This window comes from Uloborus diversus, chromosome 1 (genome assembly GCF_026930045.1).
Source record: "Uloborus diversus isolate 005 chromosome 1, Udiv.v.3.1, whole genome shotgun sequence".
Taxonomy (NCBI): domain Eukaryota; kingdom Metazoa; phylum Arthropoda; class Arachnida; order Araneae; family Uloboridae; genus Uloborus; species Uloborus diversus.
In genome coordinates, this window is record NC_072731.1 from 113,771,523 (window position 1) to 113,788,496 (window position 16,974).

The 16,974-nt window shown below is 32.6% G+C and overlaps 1 protein-coding gene across 3 annotated transcripts in view; it reads left to right on the forward strand.

Annotated features, from left to right (window-relative positions):
• Positions 1–16,974, forward strand: part of LOC129216591 (B9 domain-containing protein 1-like) — a 65,980-nt gene that overhangs the window by 31,973 nt on the left and 17,033 nt on the right. For all 3 annotated transcript variants that reach the window (XM_054850809.1, XM_054850817.1, XM_054850823.1), the window contains 2 exons: positions 103–214; positions 2,802–2,898. In XM_054850809.1, the coding sequence (XP_054706784.1) occupies positions 103–214; positions 2,802–2,898 (209 nt within the window). The remainder of the gene's footprint in view (positions 1–102; positions 215–2,801; positions 2,899–16,974) is intronic.

The window sequence follows — 16,974 nt, forward strand, 5'->3', positions numbered from 1 at the left end:
AGAAAGTCTGTCTTTATGAAGAATTTTGAATATTATGATTTTTAAGGTTGTTTTGATAGATATTCGATCAAAGCAATTGAAAACTGAAAAATGATTTTTCAGGGAATTGAAGAAGGTATATCCCAAATTTCGAAGAAAGGGGAGCACGAAATGAATATATTTGTTTTCAACTTTCCTTTAGATATTTCATTCAAAAGCACAAATCCTTATGGATGTAAGTATGACATCATACTTATTTTTATTAAATTGTCTATTTTTCCGAAAATTGGTCACCTCTCCAGTTTTAGATAGAATATTTTTAATAATTTCTGTATAATAATCTTTTAAATGCAGTTTCTACAAAAACATTGTTAAATCCTAGATTGAAGAATAATAAATTGATGATATAATGCAGCACTTATGTTTCAAAACAAAGGAAATGTTGATTTATTTACATTTTTAATATGATGTATTCTTTAACTACGTTAAACAAGACATACATTAACTTGATAATTTTTGTAAAAAAATATCAGCACTTTCCTTTAAGCAGGTTCTTGCTCATTTTGCGTCAGAGCATAAAATGGTACTATAGTTATTTCACCACTATACCAAAGCTGTAAAAAGTATATACAGGGTGTTTCAGAACTTCTAAGAGGGGTGAGGTGCATTGCGACGACTCGAAATCATATAGCAATGCAGGGTCGGAAATGCTTTCCTAAAGTGGTGATGTACACAGAGGCACCATAAAGTAAGAGACTGTAAGCAAAAGATCTTTTTAATTTTGCATTTGAAAAAGTAAAAGGTACATGGGACAAAGTAAGTGCATGAAGTTTTTTTCACCGGCTACGAAGCACACCTCATATCTTCAGCGCGTGGAACTCCGAACAACTTCCCCAAACATGTGTAACATGAACTGAATGTGTAATACACAAACACTTAGAATATTGTTTAAAATATTGAGATTTAAGCGGAAAAGAAAGTTTTTAAATTACTTGGGTTAGGTTGGTCCAGTCGAATGTGCCCTGCAATGAGTTGGAACAATATACCCTATGTTCTTGGTCTGAAAAAATGTCATAATTTTTTTCTTTGTGACAAAAAATTGAACTGCTAATAATTGTAAGCTAAACAAACTTACTTTAATATAAAAGAGTTCAATTTTTTTTCTACAATCTTGATAAAACCGGTAAAAAATAAATAAGTAAGATAAAATAAAGTTGCAATTTTCTGAAAATTTCTCAGCAGTACTGAAATAACACTTTCTGGAACAAAATTTGTTCATACTAACCATACCATGTGATTTCATTATAGGATTTTTAGGATCATATGTGATATTTGTTAGTCATAAATTAAAATAAAAATATTGATGGTATTCAAATAATTGAGACCGGTGCACCATCTGCCCCAAAACTCACATGAGTTTTAACTTTAATTTTTACTGAATAAAATATTACTTTTAAATTTTGTTATGTATTTTTGATTTTTGCTTATAAAATATAATTTTACTAAAAATGTAATTTTCGACTCAAGGGTATTGGACAGGATGGTAAAAGGCTTGGTTCTTACCATAGTGTTCAAACCATTGCCAATTGTGCTACTATGCAATTTATATTAAATTTGAGTTTAATCTTATACATTGTATTTAATTGGTTTTACATCACATTATGAAAGTTTTTTGATGAAGTAATACTCAATATACAATGAGCTATAAAAGTTTCTAAAGTATTTAAAAAAAATAAAGAGTCCCATTTAAATAAAAGAAATCCAATCTCAAAAGAATCTTGATTTTCTTTAATCTGCTGGCAATTATAGACATAGCCAGGAGGCACAAGCTCATGTTAGGGAGGCACAAGCAACCATGGATACACTTAAAATTAAATTTTAATTAAAGATAAATTGTAAGGAGAATTCTAAAGACTGAATGTGTAAGGTATTCAGATTGAAAGTACCTAATAAATCAAATTAAAACTCTAACTGGTTCTTGCCTTTTTCATAAGGAAAAAACTCACACCTAGCAACACTGATTCATCAAAATTTTATAAATCATTGTTTTAATTTTCAAAATACTCTTTAATCTGTTAATTTATTTGAGCTTAAATATTTTTTTTGTTAGTTTTTGAATTTCTCAATTTAATGCTAAACTTGTTCTGAGCAATGCTGGGTAATTTTGATAGTAAATAAATAAAATGAAATTGATTTCTTTTAAAACACATTGCTGATTCTTTGTTGACAAGGTATAGGAAGGTGCCATCTGCTCAAATATCTGAGAGGACTCATTCTTATTGTTTGTGCCACCCCTTTCTGTTATCATGAAAATTACAATTTGTACTATACAGTCGTACCCATTTATAGAGAAATCCAAAAAGACATAAAAAGAAGAAAAAACACCATAATTTTGTTATAAAAAGTTGAATAATACTCAGTAAAATGTGATCTTTATTAAAGTAATCACATATACAAGTTCACTACATATACGGCTTCATAATAAATGTGCGCAACTGTATTTCAGACTCATGACATAAAATGAAAACAAACGCTGTTTAGATAACATTTTAGAGGAATCTTTTTAATAGTTGATGTGAAATACAGTATTTTTCTTGAAAAAAAATTAACTTTTGCAACTATTTTTGAAAAATCCTTAAAAATTAAATTGATTTCCGAATTGAATTTAGAAATTCAATTCATTAACCTAGAAATGAAATTGATGTTAATTAGGCTTTTAAACCATTAATAATACTAGCTCTGCAATTATTTGTTTGATATTTTTTTCTTTTATGCATGACTTTTATATGAGATTTATATTTTTATATATATATATTTTTTAGGGCCTCAGTTGGTCATGAGCATGTATGGCATTGACTTCTTTGGAAATGACATCGTTCGGGGGTATGGATCAGTTCATATCCCCATTATGCCTGGAAAGTAAGATTCAGAAATTAAAGCTTTTATAGATTTCAAATATATATTACAATGAAGTTCAATTTTATATTGGTTCTACTCTTCTGTTTTTTTTTTTTGGAAATTAAAATGCTTAATATATATCATTTTGGTAAAGAGTTGCTCCAGAAAAAAATGTCATGATCCACTTTGTTATTTTTGTCAATGTGAAAAGAGGCAATTGGTACAAAGCAGTGATTTAAAGTAAATTCGTAGAAGCTATCATTTTAACTCTTCATTTTCATAACTTGAAGATAAATTATTTAACCACCGAAACTCAGCAAATTCTTGGATAAGTAGTTAGGTTCAGTGCATAGCTATTCAGTAAAGTTGTGTTGCATGTGTTACTGTTGATCATACAAAGCAGCAAGTTTTTAAAATCAAAGACACAAGTGCTGCAGCGCAATTATCCAAATTTTGGGAAATGGCCGATTGGGAGGTATAGAAACTTAGTTGTTTAAATGAAGTCATTTCTACGAAAGAAAAAAGGAAACTTTTGTAGAATTAAATATGATGATAATGTCTTTAAACTGACTCTTAAATAAAAGCAATGAATAAAAATTATGCAGTTTCGTCATAAGAGCTCTGTACTTTCGTTTTGTTTTCCAATTTTAAAGTTTCAATTTTACTTCCTCCCAGTAATTGAAATTCAATCATTAGAGATTCTTCTGATTGAGCTGGAATAGTTCTATCTTTATCGGGTTTCGATTTAAATCTGTAGTCAATTCGTCATAAGTCCGATAATTCGAATATTGCTATAACACGAGTTGATCTTATCAGGTCCTGATCCCTTTTCATTTTAATTATTTTCCATATCTTGATGTTTACATATTTTGACCATTTAAAAAAAAAAAAGACTTGAAATTCGATAGTTAAAAGAGCAGAAAAAACTTAGTAAAAATCTGAAAATCCTTTATTTTTCTCTTGAGATTTTTGCATAGAAACTGTGTTTGGTAACTTAAAATGTTTTATTGACTTGATTAGTTATAATCTTTTTATAAATTATTTATCCTAGGCATTCAGGGGCGAATACAGACTGCCGCTTTAGAGGCATCATGCTAAAGCACATAGGGTTTTGGGAACTAAACGTTTCTAAAACTCCTAGGGTGTCAATAAAACCATCCAATCGGTCAAGAATAAGGCCCCTATTGGGAAATAAATATTATTAATTAATTCAATAAGCAATTAAGGAAGTATTATTCCAAATATTTATATTTAAAAATAGTTATTGAATTGAAAAAATTACTGGAATTGTTTACATTTTGTTCATAAAGTATTTGAGCTCAATGAATAGACAATATTATCGACAGTTTAGGAGGAGGGGGAGGCCATGACCCCCATGGACCTCCCCCTGTATGCATTGCTCTAAGTTTTTAATCTTGACATTTCTGAAATTAATTTTATCACTGAAATTTTACCCAGACGCAGAAACTGATTCAGCTATGTAACTTAGAAGTTCTCAAAGCAAGTACAAGCATTAAAACTATAGGTTTCTATTCCATTGGTTATTTACAGAATTAAATGGAAATAGTAAAGCAGATGCTTTTTACACTGTCAGCAACCAAGTATACTTTACGTAAAAATAGTACATTTAATGACAACTGTATCACTTAACATTTTAGTGTAGAGGGTTTTTTTTCCTGTGAATCATCATTTAATTTTGTATTAGTTTTTCCAAAATCAATTTGAAATTCGTTCCATTTCAAAACATCTTTTCCATGGCTAACTGTATATTTTTTTAATGCATATTTATATCATTTTTGAACAAATTACTGCTTTATTGGTCATTCTCTCATTATCTCTCTAAAGCACTCAAAATATAAATAGCCCTAGTCTGCCTAATGGAGGGTTCATTCATTGTGACAGCAACAATTAATTTGTTGTTGGTTCAGAGTATGTTATTTATTCTTTAATTTACTTACAATGCCCACATGTTGACTCATTGTCAGTTTTATTCTTTCTTCAAAAGTTTTTTATCTTGCAAAAACGCATAAGTTTTTGAGTAGGCTATTTCGTTTCTTGGAAAAATCCCCCCCCTCCCCCCTCTATTTTTGGTAACCATGCCACATCAGATTTGTCTTGTGATTGCAATGAATGCGAGTCCACCACAAGTGCTCATAAGTACTCGTGGGGCCATTTCTTCAAATTGGTATAACATCTCATAGCTGTCAACTCTTCTATTTCATTCGGGAGGCTCAGAAATTTTAATACCTTCTTCCTAACTCCCTAATAAAGTAAATGCCTCCCGAATTTTCATCAAAACAACAAAATTCCCTGGAGAAGGAATTTTTATAAATCATAATCCCGTAAAAACGTTTTCGTGAACAATTTTGAAACTTGTGATTGTTCGATCATCTTTAAAATATTATCATTTCTTTTTCCCTCTTAAAAACAATTTTTTTCAAAAAAAAAAGTGGTTAAATGTTTTTCATTTTTCTCCAATCTTCCTCAATTTTATCTGCTACAAGAAGTGTTTATTATCACATGCAAGAGAAAAATTTATGCCTCTTACAAAACATTTTTTAAAAAGGTTTTTTAAATTTCAAGCAATCAGCATTTAAAACTCTTTTTTTCACTCAAACTTTGAAAGTTAATTTTATTCATACAAAAGTCTCCCTAATTTTCTCCTTTCAATATTGACAGCTATGGCATCTATAAAATTGAGATTGTTTGAGGTAACAATACAAGTGCCTCATAGCATTTAAGCAAGCACGGGATATTTACATTTGCAATGTATTAGAAGATTAGTGCCTACAAAATTAAACATTTTCAGTGTTCAGGGCGCCATTAGGCTCCTCAAAATCAGGCAGTTACTCTGGGTCCCAAAGAGAAAGACTGTTTAAAAGTGGCATAACTGACCCACCAACCTATTCTAATTGGAACTATTCTTTAGAGAAAACTTACATAGTTATAGCTTCAGCAAAACAGAAAATGGAAATTAAAAACTATTTTTGTTCTTTTGAGAAGAAAACCATTTTCAAAAACAATTCATTTACTTAGACTTATTGTTTAAACATATTTTATCTTAATATTAGTGAATAGTTTACGTAAATACATTAAAGTATTTTCTGTTTTAATGCTATAGAAAGAATTGAAATCCAATGAAGGTATTAGACTTATGTATAAAACTAAAATTTTAAGGTTAGTATTGTTATTCAATAATAAATACCAAAATTTAAGGCTAAAAATAGTTCTTTCGTTCATAACTCTGTATCTTTTGTATTTAATTCTTTCAATTTTTACCTTTTTTCAAAGAAATTTGTTATGTTTCCTTTTTCCTGGGTCTGTCATCAACTAATATTAGGACTGTCAATGTTTTAATGTTTTTCAATAATCATTTTGTAGCAACAAATTGATTTTATCAACAACTTAATGTTCCTTTTTCGGAGCAAGGACTTATTTAATTATTACTCCAGAATGCCTCTTATCTGATCTGTAACAAACTGAATTTTCAATTATCCAAACACAATCTCTCTTTCTCTATTTTTTTTTTTTTTTTTTTTTTTTATAAGGAGCTAAGGTGCTCTGCCGCCTGCTCCCTAAAGATCACTAACCCCCGAAATTGCGTCGCAATCTTATTTGGACTGCGTAAACTTAAATCATCTGCTAGGAAGAGCTGGATTAAAATATTCGTTGTGATAAGAGCAAAATGAAAATCCTTCTATCTTCTTGTAGAAAATAGAATTTAATAGAAGCACTCCTTAGCTTAGAATGATATGAAAATCCTCATCCCACCCAGGGCCGTCCAAAGCTCTGACGGCGCCCGGGGCGAAAGTTTCCTGGCGCCCCGCCCATATAAACAGAAACATCAAGTTAGATATAACATCAGTGCATAATACATACTTGAATTTCTTACATATTAATGAACTGAACAATCAGAGGGCTATGCATAATACAAATTAAAAGACAAGCGATGAACATGTTTCTAATATTTGTGAAACAATAATACAAATGCAAATACAAAAATGACGACCAGCAACAGGCTCTGGGCCCAGCTAGACTGGTCCTAGTCAATTTACAATCCCCAGTGAAGATCAATGGCCCTCTTAAAACTGTCTACTCCTTTGCTCATTACCACCTCTTCCGGTAAGCTGTTCCAAGGTTCCACTACCCTGCTAAAATAATAATTTTTCCTAATATCCATGTTAGCCTGAGATTTAAATAGCTTAAAACAATGACCCCTTGTCCTGTTTTCAGTGCTAAACTTTAGCCCTGTAACATCTTTCATTTTAATAAATTTAAACAGCTGAATCATGTCCCCTCAGTCTCTTCTTTGCTCAAGACTGTACATTTTTAGCCTTCTAAGCCTGGAATCATAATCTAAGTGGGAAAGTCCACTTATTAGCCTTGTAGCCCGCCTTTGAACCCTTTCCAATACATTAATGTCTTTCTTAAGATAAGGAGACCAAAACTGAACAGCATACTCCAAATGGGGTCTTACCAAACTTCTATATAAGGGCAGAAGAACTTCTTTAGATTCATTTGAAATAGATCTATTGATAAACCCAAGCATCTTATTGGCTTTGTTGCTAGCAATGCTGCACTGTTGGCTAAACTTTAAATCCTGACTTATTAGGACCCCCAGATCAGTAACTTTGTCTGCCTGACTAATGACTGAACCTTGCAAATAATAACTTGTACACTTATTTCCATGCCCTAAATGTAGCACTTGACATTTCCCAACATTAACAGCCATACCCCATTTATCAGCCCACTCCCTAATATGATCTAGATCCTCTTGCAGCTGATTTGCTTGTTCTTCATTTTCTACAGTCCCCATAACTTTGACATCATCAGCAAAACAATTCATGTTCCCAGAAATATTTTTGTGAATATCGTTCATAAAGACAATGAACAAAACAGGCCCTAACACTGATCCTTGAGGAACCCCGCTTAAGACCTCACTCCAATTAGAATAATTTCCCCTTACAACTACTCTTTGTTTCCTTCCGGTCAGCCAATTTTTTACCCAAATGAAAGTTTTCCCTCCTATTCCTATATCAGCTAATTTGCTAAGTAGAGCAACATGCGGTACCTTATCGTTACCTTTTTGAAAATCAATGTAAACAACATCTACAGGCTTCTTATTGTCCAAAGCCATGGTAACTTTGCCATAGAAATGTAATAAATTAGTTGCACAAGATTTACCTTTCCTAAAACCGTACTGAAAACTAGTCAATAGATTATTAGTCTCTAGAAATTTTACTATCTTAATTTTCATCAATGTTTCAAAAATTTTGCAAACCACCGAAGTTAGACTCACAGGTCTATAATTTCCCGCACTCCCTTTAGACCCTTTCTTGAAGAGCGGTGTAATGTTAGCCAGCTTCCAGTCCTCTGGCACTGTCCCTGAATTATAAGAAGCATTGAAAATGTTTGCGATTACATCTGCTAATTCCTCTGCACATTCAACTAAAATTTTCGGATAAATATTATCTGGCCCCGGAGCCTTAGTCTCTTTAATTTTTTTCAAATGAAGTAAAACGTCATCCCTGGAAAATACAAAGTCCTCAAGCTGTACTATAGCTTGTGTCTTGTTGGTGTCAACTGTTGAGATACAGTTATCGTTAAAAACACTCGAAAAAAAGTTATTAAGAACATTAGCAATATCACTATCGTCCTGAATTAAAATTCCGTGCTCATCAACCAGTGGCCCAATATGACTATTTCGAACTTTCCCCGAATTAGAGTATGCAAAAAACCTCTTGGGATTCCTGTTTATGTTATCTGCCAGTCTTTGCTCCAACTCTCTTTTCTGAATCCGTACCAAATACTTAAATTTACGCCTTGCCTTACAATATTGGAGCCTATCTGCACTGTGACCTGTTTCTCTAAACCTATGAAAAGCAGCTTGCTTGTAATTTAGAGCGTCTTTAGTTTCCCTGGAGAACCACATTGGCCAAATTTTAGTGTTGACACCCTTTCTCCTAAAAGGAACATGATCCCTAACCGTATTCGCTAGATTTTCCTTAAACTCTGCCCACTGAAGATTCACATCGCTATTGTCCAATCCAGAAGAAAAAACTGCTTTCAAACTCTGCCGAAGTGCCACAAAGTCGGTATTTCAGAAATTGGGCACAAACCTAAAATTCTCTACTTTGTGCATATCAAATTTAATCCCAAACCTAATACTGTTGTGGTCACTATCTCCAATGTGTTCCCCTACACATAACCCCTGAACAGAGCCTTCCATGTCGCAGAAAACTAGATCTAAAATCGCGTCCTGTCGAGTACCCTGAGTTACAATTTGATCTAAGAAACAGTCACCAATTACTTTCAAAAAATCCTCTTCTCTGCTATTACTATGGTAAAAATTATTCCAATCAATTCCTGGAAAATTAAAATCTCCCATTATGATGACTGACCCCTTGCTAGAAATGTCACTAATAATACTAAACATCTGTTCGTCTTGACCCTGGCTTAAGTTGGGTGGCCTATAAATATTCCCCAAACGTAGTTTTTTGCCCTTATTACTAATCAACTCCAGCCAAATCATATCAATCTCATTAGGTTTATCATTAATTACCAATTCATTGCAAATTAAAGTGTCTCCAACATAAAATAAAACCCCACCACCTCTTTTACCTACTCTATCTTGTCTAAACAAATTATACCCAGCAATAGATAATAAATCATCATCACTTTTGGTAGCCCATGTCTCGGTAACTCCAATAATATCCAACCTCTCGTCTATAATTATGCTTTTCAATTCTTCCATCTTGTTCCTAATACTACGAGCATTTGTATAAAAAACCTTAAGTAAGCCCATCTTACTTTTACTTAATGCTGCACGTTTGTTTGAATCCCAAGTGTTAAAATCTTTTCTCTTATTAGCCACCCTATTTCCGTTTTTACTAAAATCCCGATAGTTAGTACCCTTTCGAATTCTGCTCCTTAAACCATGCCCCCCATTCCAACTTAGTTTTTTGATTCTGAAGCCTCTAAAACCAAACCACTAACTATTTTGACCCCTGTAGAGCTCAGATGTAGGCCATCCCTAGCAATCCAATCTCGTTTACATCTACTCCACACATCAATAAACCTGATACTACGCTTAACACAAATTTCCTTGAGTACCAAGTTCATACACCTAGCCCGTTGGTTTAACCAACTCCTATGCACTCCATACCTGGGAAGCAAACCAACCACTTGGACATTTGCCGAACAGTTGGTTGCTTTGTCCAACAGGGAATCCCATTCCTTTGTAAACTCATCATTGTTACTATGGCCTACATCATTAGTTCCCACCCACAAAGTAACTACATCCTCTTTATTAAATACTCCCTTCTTTTCAGCAACCCAATTTACATCTCTCACCCGAGCCCCTGGCAAACAACATCTAGCCACCTTACGTCTAACTCTGCCTATTGAGTTTCCCACCTCACGCACCATTGAATCTCCCAAAATTATACCCTTTGTTTCCCAGTCAGTCGCCTCAGCAATAATTCCCCTTTACCTCTGGAATTTTCATGGGCGGATTTATGGGGGGGCAGAGGGGGGCAATGCCCCCCCCCAGTTTTGGGAGGACTTCATGTAGTAAAAACACATCTTTCAAAAATTAAAAAATATATATATATTATTATTTTTTCTTTTTTTAATAGTTTAGAAGGGCATGGGTGGATTTATAGGGGGGGGGGGCATAGGAGGCAATGCCCCCAGTTTTGGGAGGACTTTATATAGTAACAACACATATTCCAAAATCTTAAAACAAAAAATCATGACTTTTTCTTTTTTGAATAGTTTAATGAAAACGAAGAGAAAAGCGAATGTCTTTTTCTGATGGGAGAAAAGAAAATGGGGGGGGGGGGAACTAACATTAAATACAAATAGTACAGCTGTCACTGGGGTGCTGAAAATGTGTCTAAATTCACTATTTTGGACTGAGAACCATTTGGGCAAGTATATGAATGAAAATATAGGCTAAACGAGCTATACATTAAGCTGCAACACTTATAATAATTGACGATTAATTTAACAAATTAGAACCTAAAGCAAAGGGGACCCCCCCCCCCATTCGCGCTAACAGAACGATCTACTCGTTATGATTTGTGTCCACATTTCAAGAATATTTGTGCATTTTATTTATGTTTTTAGCAGATTAATTCGTCTTTTGAGAAATTCTAAAAAACAGTTTTTTTTTTCTCTCTCTCTCTCTTTTTAAGAGAGAGAGGGAGAAAATAAATACTACCGCAAACTGAATAAATTTCAGTTATCTGAGTGTTCTAATTAAGTGAATATTTTTACTTAGAGGGAGAGTACAATTTTACTTACTTTATAAATACTGTTTAAAAAGTAAGGTAAGTCATAATCATCTAAATCTAAGTGAGTCAGTCCATGTCATTATTGAAATCTAAATAATTGAGTCATCAAAAGTTTTGGAAAAATTTGCTGAAATTTTATAAAAGTCTATAAAAACCTAACAAAGATTGGTAAAATCGTAAAAATCCTTTAACGGTAAAAACTGACGAATTTTCGTAAAAATTACAAAAAATCAAGCAAAAATTTTCAGGAAAGAGTGAATTACAAACAGGGCCGAATTTGCTTATAGGATAAACAAGCTATTGCTTAGGGCCCCTGCTTTGAAGTGGGTCCCTAACTCCCAAAAAAAAAAATTCATGATTCGTTCCTTAAAAAAATGGAAATTGCTTGAAAAAACTAATTTCATTTTTAAGTGCTTGAAAACCTTGAATATTTGGAAACGTGTGGCTACAAACCTTAAATTTTAAAATTTCTAACAAATGGTAGAGGGGGAGGAATGCCAAAATATGTCAAATTCAGCTCCTTACCACATCCTGTATTAAAATGCAAAAATCATGGTTCTCACGTTTGTAACAAATTATTTGAAATAAATTTTTGTGACTCATATGTTTCATATCTTGCTATTTATTCAATCTCGAATGCAGTATTTTGGAAATTCTTTTGTATTGATTGCTTTTATTTTACTTCTTCTGCATATTGTCTATCTGTTTGATCACGGAAACAAATACACACTACTTCTATTTCTTTTTATTTTCTGCCCCACTTGCAACTGAAGAAAAGTTGTTGTCATGAGAAATCTATGGTTTCTTTTTTCTTTTAAATTTAAAATAGCTATTTCTCACAAAGTTAGAACAGGACTGTAAAAATTTACAATCAAGTACTAAAATATCAGAGACTGGAAAGTACAAATGAAGTGCGTTAAATAATTTTATTTATTCTAGAGTCCTTGAAAATAATTGGATAAGTCTTTGAAAATCCTAAGCAAAGTGAGCTCCAATTATTTCTACTGCATATTGTTAATCTGTTTAGCCAGGAAAAAAAAATTATACACTACCTCTACTCCTTTTCGTTTTCTGCACTACTTATAATTAAAAAAGGTTGTTGTAATGAGAAATCTATAGTTTATTTTTAACCGACTTCAAAAAGGAGGCGGTTATCAGTTCGGCGGTATGTTTTTTTTTTTTTTTTTCTGTTTGTCCACTCACAGCTCACCTAGTGAACCAATTTTGATGATCCTTTTTTAATGGATAGGGGATGGCTCACCTTAGGTACCATTACTTTGTTTGACCACATTTGTTCTATAGAAAAAAAGTTATGGGAAAAAAACAGTAATTTCCCTATTAAATGATTAAATATAAAACCCATTGTTATAAAGTTTTGGTGCCCTACAACAGTAACATTAATAGTAATTGTAATGATAATTTTGAATGAAGGCTTCTCTGAAGCAAGCATCAAGTTTCTTCAGTGTTATTGCTTTATAGTCGGGGTAAACATAACCTCGAAGCGAGATAATGATGTGATTAAGATCTGCTTAGGCCTTCACAATGCTACCAGGTTAAGTTTGCCTCAACTATAGTTTAGTGTTTTTATCGTTATCAACTATGCCAATAACAGATGATCTGGACTAAGTAAGGAGATACAGGGTTGCATCACAAGCAACTTGTATGCTGTGAATGTACATTAGTTAGGGAAAACGTAATATTTAAATAGTTATAATTAAATTAACACACTAATGAATTCCACAGAGGAACAAGGGTAATTTTTTTAGCGGCAATCGCTTAAAGTTTTAAGTCATGTTTATATATATTTTTTTAGTATGTTGTTTCATGAAAAAAATAAGGTGAAGTTTGGTGATGTAACTCTTACTATTTCTGAAATATTTATACTACAAGGAATGAAATAAAAAATTTTGAAAAAAAAAAAAAAAATAGAACCGACTTCAAAATTGCTCTAAAAAGTGAAAAATAATTTTATTCTTAAAACACCATCGATAATATTTTTTAACATAATTTTTGAAGTTGGCGCAAAAAAGATAGACAAAATCATTCACAACCATAACTCAGCTACAACTATAAATTTAAACAGGCCCAATTTCTTCTCTACCTTATACATTATGCATTGATAACAGCATATTTTAGTAACGATATTAATGTTTCGTTCCTAACTTTGGATGTTTTCTGAAAAAAATATGAACGAAGCATATGGTTACACTGGATTTTACTTTTTGTTTTTGCGCCAACTTTAAAAATTATGTTTAAAAATATTATCGATGTTGTTTAAAGAATAAAATTATTTTTCACTTTTTAGAGCAATTTTGAAGTTGGTTCTATTTTGTTTTTTTTTTCAAAATTTTTTATTTCTTTCAAACTTAAAATGGCTGTTTCTTACAAAGTTTGAACAATACTGTACAACTGTATAATCTAGTTATCAATTTCTATTGTTATCCAATTAACCTTTATAAGGCTTTAAAATGCAGAACTTTATATCCATTTTACAAAGTTTCCTCCGGGGGAGAAACCCCCGGCCTTCTAAAATTGGAGATATTCTATTTTTCCCACTTAAAAGGGAGCCCTGCGTCGCTCTCTTGATACCAGCTCCCTCTCTTAAGGTCAATTCAAAAAGGACAGCATGAAAACACACATTAATGAAAACGACACACAAAAAAATAAAGCATGCGTTTATGCATCACAGGAAACAGACAAAAAAATGGGAGTGGGGGGCAATAAAAATGTTGCTAAAAAAAAATATCCTGCCCCCCAGGAACTCAGTCCTAAATCCGCCTATGGGAATTTTCCCCTTATCTAACACACAGCTAATGCCAACCTCCTTTTTGCTAACTTCCCTCTTTCCCTCTGGAGTGTTTACCCCATCTACACACCTACAGCCTAATGCTAACTCACTCTCCAAAGTAAGCATCCTAACTCTGATTTCTGAGAGTTCAACACAATTTGTGCAAATGAAATCCTTCTCAGACTCATCCTTCCCCTTAAACAAGCAGAACATCTGACATAGGTCACAAGAAATCCACTTGTCCCCTTTACCACTTTTAACCTCCTTCATTATGCATATAACTCCCATTCTAGCTCAAAATGGTACACTTAAAAAGTCAATACAAAAATACAAAATTGGAGAAATAATGCTAATTATTAGAATTAGAAGGCATTGGAAGTAAAAGATACAAATATTACTAAATCCTAAGACAAGCAGTAAATTAAAATAAACAAGTTACACCCTAAACAGAGCAGTCAGGCTTGACAAGAAATCAGCACAATTTAGGCTTAGCTACACAGAATAGAAAAACACTTTAAGAAAGCAAGTAAATCAAAAATAAGACTTAAAAGCACAAGAATACTTAAATATATGATAAAATACAATAAAAATACTGAAACTAAAGTAGTAAAATAAACAATTACAGTAAAAAATCACTTATCTCAGGAGCAGCAAAAACACTCCCCAGCAACTGTAGCGCCCTCTAGCCCTAATGCCCCAAAAGCTTTTCAAAAAATGGAAATGTTAAAAATCCAAATATTTATCTAGTAAAATGTTATCGCACTTGATAAAAAACTAACAATTAAAACTGAATTGGTTATTCATATTGATCAAACTAAGAACACAAATAAATAAATTGCTGATTATAAATAGAAAATTTATTCATCAAAGTAAATTACATCAAAATTAGATATCGATCTGGACTCATCCAATGATTCTTTTCAATAGTTCTTTTGTGGTGTTACTTGTACCAACTTAATACTAACTTTCATATGTGTTAGAAACAAAGATGTTATTAATTTGCATCAAATATTTATAAGTTTTAGGGAGAAGCCCACAAATAGTCAACAACATCGAAAATCGCTCAGAATTGCGTTTTGGAGCTCTAATTTCGAAAAATCGCTGGCCCTAATATTACAAAATATGGCCTTACAAATTACATTTTAAGACTTAAGTTTAAGAAAATATTCATGCAAGGGTCCCCATACCGCCTTTCTTTAATAACAGAAAAAATGGGTTTTTTAAACAACATTTACAAAAAAATTAAGTGGAATTGTCCCTGAATGCAAAACATGGCTTAAAGTTTTTGAACCAAAATTTTAAACAATTTTCCTGGGAAATGCTCCAGTTCTCCCATCTATGAAATCTTCAAAGTTCATCTAAAGTTGCATTTTTGAAACTTCAATTTCGAAAACTTGCAGAGGGAGAAGGAATTGATTTTAATCTATGTATTAAAAAAAATAATCGATCGGAAACAGTTTCTGAGCTCCCTCCCTAACGTCAATAATCATGACCTATAGTCGCGTAATTAAGGCTAAAACTGCGCTTTCAAAACTAGAAGTTTCAAACTTTTGACTGGACACCTTTTGACCTTTTTTCCTATCAGATCAAAAAAAAAAAAAAAATCTGTTTTTTGTTTTTTCAATGTGTTTTCTTAAAACATTTTCTGGTTATGTCACTGCACGCAGGGGCAGAATTCAAGCAAATTTAGTGACAACTAGACAAAGGAGAAGTGCCTTTTGTTTGATTCTAAACAGTTATATTCTCAGAAATTATTTTTGCTTCAATGATGCAAAGGAAATTAATGTTTTGGAGACAGAGAGAGGAATATTTTCGTGCCCTAGGAAAAAAAATAGAGAATCATTGCAATGATTCTGTATTTTGTGTTTTTGATTGTGTAAAATGAGGGGGCACCGCAAGGCGCCCCTAATTTTATGCAACTGGGGCATTTTCTATGGTGAGGGGAGCCTTGCTGCGCCCCTCATTTCGTTTGAATGTCGTCGTGTTCTGTTGAAACGAGTGGCACCTTGTGGCGCCCCCTCATTTCGTGGCGCCAGGGCGATTGACTCGCTTGCCCCCCATCTTGGGACGGCCCTGTTCCCACCCTAGGAAAAAAATAATTTGGTAAAATTTGTGCAACAAAATGAAAAAGTGAAGACAAACACTAGGAAGTGCACACCTCCAGGGTTTGAACTAATTTTGTACTAATATTCAAGACTGCAGTTGCTTATAGGGTTTCTAATCAGAGCAGCATGACCATACATATTACAGTAGATTCTCGAAAAACCGAGGTAATTGGGACTCACCTCACCTCGGATTACTGAAAACTCGGATTATCCAGAAAATTCTTTCAGACTAAATATTTATACTATTTGCAAGACATAAGGCGGACCACCTTTTACTTCCTTATATAAAGAAAAAGCACTATTGTTTTCACACAAAAAAAAAATTCTCACAAATTTCAGCATAATTTCACTTTTAATTACTTAAAAACCAATTTTGACTTCTTTTTCACAATGTCGGTTTGTATTTTATACATGCAAATCTTCAGACAACCAAATATGTATTTTGACTATGCCGGAATCAATCAGGTTTTGTCTTAACGTCTGTATCTATGTTTTTACGCGTGCATGTAATGTATGTATTCGGCCTAACATTTAAAGGATTAGTTGCATAAGGCTTAAATTTCTTATATACAATTTGTATGGCATAAAGTTGTGAACCTACTTTTTTGACTGCTATTGTACAAAAAGCATGTTCACTCATTCTTGGTGGCAAAGCAATGCTAATTTAAAGTATCAAGTTATTGTCTTGGATGTGTTTCTCAATCCATATTTTGTGGTCAATGAATATTTCGTTTCATTCAGGGAGTGTCATTGACATCAACCTCTCAATACCTTTTCATTTTTACTGTATGTAATTAAATAAGTTTACGGTAGCAAAAGAGTTCTATTTTCAGATTCTAATGAAAATCATTTTTTAGCAACTAAAAAATTCACCTTAAAATATAAATGAAGCACCTTGGATTAAGCA